General features: G+C 36.3%; 1 protein-coding gene and 1 long non-coding RNA gene across 2 annotated transcripts; both read left to right on the top strand.

Moving 5' to 3' along the window:
- Window positions 1-355: 355 nt before the first annotated feature.
- On the top strand, window positions 356-2,448 carry LOC133867700 (uncharacterized). Its single transcript, XM_062304465.1, has 3 exons — window positions 356-1,113; window positions 1,199-1,631; window positions 2,253-2,448. Exons 1-3 carry the CDS (start codon window positions 1,074-1,076, stop codon window positions 2,266-2,268), a joined length of 489 nt encoding a protein of 162 aa, XP_062160449.1. The 5' UTR covers window positions 356-1,073; the 3' UTR covers window positions 2,269-2,448.
- A 937-nt stretch (window positions 2,449-3,385) lies between these two features.
- Window positions 3,386-4,219, top strand: LOC133867782 (uncharacterized). The gene is made up of 2 exons (XR_009900185.1): window positions 3,386-3,694; window positions 3,917-4,219. It is a non-coding gene; the product is annotated as an uncharacterized LOC133867782 (long non-coding RNA).
- The last annotated feature ends 581 nt before the right edge of the window (window positions 4,220-4,800 follow it).

The raw sequence follows: 4,800 nt of genomic DNA, 5'->3' as shown, positions 1-4,800 counted from the left end.
TACTGAGGAGCATAGAATGAAACCTAAGGAATTGTCTAGAGATCAACTGTTACAACAACTAATGCATGTCACAGAAGTGCAGTTTGGAAAAGTATGTGGAACAAAAAGGAAGCACACTGATAGTGAGTTGAATTGGACAAAGAAATTTTTTTTTTTTTAAGTTACCTTACTGGTCAACACTGAAATTAAGACACAATTTAGATGTCATGCATATTGAGAAGAACATGTGTGATAGTGTATTGGGTACATTGATGAATATTGATGGGAAGACAAAGGATATGGCCAAGGCACAAATGGATTTATGTGATATGGGTATACGCAGAGAATCGCGCTTGCAAACAAATGATGCAGCTCAATCAATGCCACCTGCGAAGTACACCTTGACACGAGACGAGAAGAAATTTTTTTGTGATTGGCTGAAAGTTGTGAAGTTTCCTGACGGGTATGCATATAACATTGGCGATGTGTGAACAAGCTTCCTAGTAAGATTTCGGGAATGAAAGGCCACGATTGTCATATCTTCTTACAGCGTTTACTCCCTGTTGCAATTCGTGGATATTTAACAACCGAAATACGTACAACATTGATGGAGTTGAGTAACTTTTGTAAGCAACTGTGTGCACAGACATTGAAATTAGATGTCTTGAAGCAAATGAAGGACGATATTGTCGTGATTCTATGCAAGTTGGAAAAGATTTTTCCACCTACCTTTTTTGATATTATGGTTCATCTAGCTGTTCATTTACCTCGAGAAGTTGAGCTTGTGGGACCAGTACAATACAGTTGGATGTATCCAATGGAAAGAACACTTGGTAAATATAAGGTGTTTGTGCAAAATAGAGGATGCACAGAGGGGTCAATTGCCAAAGGTTATTTATCTGATGAGTGTTTGACATTTTACTCCTCGTATCTTCATGGGATTAAGACAAGATGGAATTGTGAAGAGAGAAATGCTAACGGATGGTTAGAGGAAAGGAGTATAGGCTTAGATGTGTTCTTTCAATGAGTTCGACCCTTGGGAGTAGCAAAATTTGTAACACTTGAAGAGAAGGTTTTCACAAGGACTAGATGGTATGTGCTTAACAATTGTAAGGAAACTGCTTCGTACATGGAGTAAGTGTAACATTGATTTTATTTTTCCTTTATGTTCAATGTACTTGATAATTAAGATGAGTACTTATATGTATTTTTTATGCAGTGAACACCATTAAAAGATTGGTGGAGAATGCGACCTTGACATTGAGAAAAGGTATGAAGCTGACTTTGAACGTAGGTTTCAAAATCGTATATATGGGAGCGATGTGGGGAATGTTTTCGAAACAATTATATGATCTTGCATGCGAGGCTGATCATCTAGTTAGGTCAAACAGAGATTGTATTGTGAATGGAGTTAGGTTCCACACAAAAAAATGTGAACAAACTCGTATTACCCAAAACAGTGGTATTGTTGTTCGAGGTGAGCATGGCACGTCGAATATTGAGTTCTATGGTGTGTTGAGGAACATTTTGGAGTTACGTTACCCAGGCCCAAATCACGTGTATTTGTTTGAGTGTGACTGGTGGAACACTGGGAGTAGAACGGGAATGCAAATGGACCAATACTTTACAACTGTGAATACTTCTCGTACATGGTATGAATCTGACTCGTTTATCTTAGCATCTCAAGTTTCACAAGTATTTTACTTGAATGATATCAAATTGAGTGGAAGTTGGAAAGTGGTGCAAAAGATGACCCATAGAAACATGTATGATATTCCAACAATACTAGATAGAGATAATGAAGAAGATGACCAAGGAGTCAGTGGTGAGGTACACCAAGAACGTGAATGTGTTGGGAGTAATGCCATTAATGTAGAAAACAATGATGAAGACTCAAATTTATTATTTAGAGATGACGCGGAACCTACCCCAATAGCTGTTAATGAAGTATTTGTGCAACTTGATGAAAACACGTGCATTGATGATATCTTGTATAATGAAGAACATGACACAAACTCTGATGATAAAGAAGAGTTGTCTAATGAAAACACAAACTTTGAACATGAAGAGGAGTTTTCGGGCAAGACAGATACAGATTCTGATGATGATATGTGTTGAATATATTTCATTTTGGTGTAAGCATTTAATGAATATATTGTTTGATGTATCCTAATGTATAGTTAACTAAATTATTTGTATGAACCTGTTTCATAATGACTTAGTATGATATAATATCATTATATGACTGATGTGTTTCTTTGGCATGTTGGCAGGTTGTTGTTACCCTAATAGAAATGGTGGCAAGAGAAAGGAAAGCAGGGGGAGGCCTAGGCTAAGGCCAAGACCATATTAATCATCATGGCTCACAATCTCTCATTGATGAAGGTGAAGATCTAGGTATAGACTTACTGATGGCAAATGCAGTGCAATCAACGGCTCACTCGAGTTCACAAGGATCTATCCTAACTGCATCATGTAAGTGCTCATATATTTTATGTGTAGTCTTCTTTTGATTTTTGAAGGGATTTTTTTTTTCTTTGTGTTATAAACTATGAACACACTACTTTACTAGATATAATTGACTGCGTTTCCATGTTTTGCCTAACAACGAGCACATTAATTAGACAAAAAAGGGGTAGGAATAAGTGCATAGAGTTTGTGGAATTGTGTAAAAGTGGTCCAATTCGTCTAGAAATCAAGGATGGGACTCGAGGAGCTGTAGGCAAATGTGGTGGGCAATTTAGGAGGATGGTGAGCAAAATTGTTCACGACCATTGTGAGCTACATCATGCTTCTTGGTGCAAGGTCCCATCTGAACAAAAGTCAATGTTAGGAAACTGTATAAAGGTATGTCTCTCATTGTTTGAGATAAAGTTATTTGATACAAATTATGTGATAAAATTTTGACCATTATTTTCTTTATTATTATGTCTCAGTCTTATGTCACCTTGAACATGGACTGTGTGGAGGAGATCTTGACACTTGATGGAGCACTTCAGCGTAGCTATATAGGAATTCGCAACAGATTTTACAACAAATACTATAAACCATTTCTCAGAGATGATGAAGGGGAGGGTAATGAGGAAGGTAATGAGCAGGGTGACGATGAGGGTAAAGCTGAGGCATGGAAGGTAAATCTTATTAATCTAAATTTACAAGGTTGTTATCTATATGCTTTGTACACATCTTTTTAATTTAATGAGTACTGTTTTTTTGAAAACCATTCGACAGGATAAGTCTAGACGGAATAAGAAGAATAGACTTAAATTGTTAACAAATCACACTGCTGGCTCCAAACCATTATAAGTCATCACGATGAAGATCTAAGAATTTTAAATTATTATATTATCATAAAAAATTTGTTGGAAGTATACGTTTATTATATGAGTATTATTTGCAGACAAAGAAAACTGTATTGGAGCCCCGTTGGGTAGAGTTTTTTAAGAAGACTCACACAAAGAAAAATGGTTCTTTTGTAAACCCACATTGTGAGACTTTATATGTAAGTAAATGAAACGTTTATTTGATAATTATGATTTCTTATAATGTATTTATATAATTAGCTTGCATAAACTATTTAATCATAATTTATATTGAGTATGCAAAATCAAATGATGGAGGAATCAGCTGAAGAAGGCATTGACAACACAAAGGAAGCTTCCATAATGACACAAGTACTAGAGGGGCCACGATCTGGCCACGTTAGAGGCATGGGGTATGGTGTCATACCTACCTCATCCTCATCTTGGTTCTGTGACGCAATCCATATCAACAACCATGAAGAGTGTCACAAAAAAATGGAGGCGATGTAGGAGAAGATAGATATGCTAATGGAAATTGTGTTGTTAGAGAATATTTACAATATAATTTATTTTTACACACACTCACTAATTATTATAATGGACATGATTATGATATGAAATTCTCTTCTTCTTAGGCCTGGACGGAGCGTGGAAGGTGATTCAAGCTAGGGCAACCTCTCTTGACATAGTTCAACTGAAGGTGTCTATCGGATTGATGGTGATAGTGGACTTATGCGTAGTTGCCCAATGTTAAAATATGAGTTGTTGCAATTGGAAAGATTAGTGATGAGAAAGGCATGAGTTTGTGATAGAAAAAAAAACAAAACTCATTAACACCTTTTGTAGTAGTTTGTCTTTTGTACGTCTTTCCCCATACTATTAAGCTCATGTAATTGTTACTTTTTTGTATTTTATTTAATTATGAACCTTTGTGTATCTGTTAGCCTCTAGTTTTCTATTTAGTTTTAAATATTCGCTTTCCCCCCCCCCCCCTTCCCACATATTATATAGTATAACAGCTTAAGAACCAAGGGCGGTATTTATGCATGCACATGGATTGTCTAGTGTGATCGTTTTACGGCTAAGGTACGTTGACAATTCAAAGCATTAAGAATCAAGTCAGATTACAAAGTTTTTGCTGGAGGCGTAACCTTCGTTGATTTTGTGATTAATGTTGTTTACTTGTGAGTTTCTTCCACTGATTTACAGACTGGTGACTGCTGAAGTGGCTTATTATAGGAACTACCGTAAGTTTACTAGGTTCCTTCTAGAGTTTTTATGCATCATAGTCGTTGAGAGATATTGAAGTAGGTATTTGACCTCTCCACTTTGAGGAGGCACAGTTGATAATTAGGGCATTGCATTTTCTGTGTGTGGGAAGCAAGCATGATGCATGTTGTATGCCATTCATATGGTGACTAGGCTTAAGATCTTATTGTTGATTTAGCTAAAAATATGCAGTCTCTTAGCCGTGGAGATGCTAAAATTGAACTAATTTATTGCTACCTGGGCATTGTAA

This window comes from Alnus glutinosa, chromosome 5, assembly GCF_958979055.1.
Source record: "Alnus glutinosa chromosome 5, dhAlnGlut1.1, whole genome shotgun sequence".
Taxonomy (NCBI): Eukaryota; Viridiplantae; Streptophyta; class Magnoliopsida; order Fagales; family Betulaceae; genus Alnus; species Alnus glutinosa.
The sequence above is the reverse complement of the archived record's forward strand: the minus strand, read 5'-3'. Positions and strand labels throughout refer to the sequence as shown.

Coding starts and splice junctions, on each gene's coding strand:
- LOC133867700 (XM_062304465.1), top strand. CDS start 1,074: ATGTGCTTAACAATTGTAAGGAAACTGCTTCGTACATGGA. Junction 1,114..1,198: donor GAAACTGCTTCGTACATGGA/GTAAGTGTAACA, acceptor TTTTTTATGCAG/TGAACACCATTAAAAGATTG.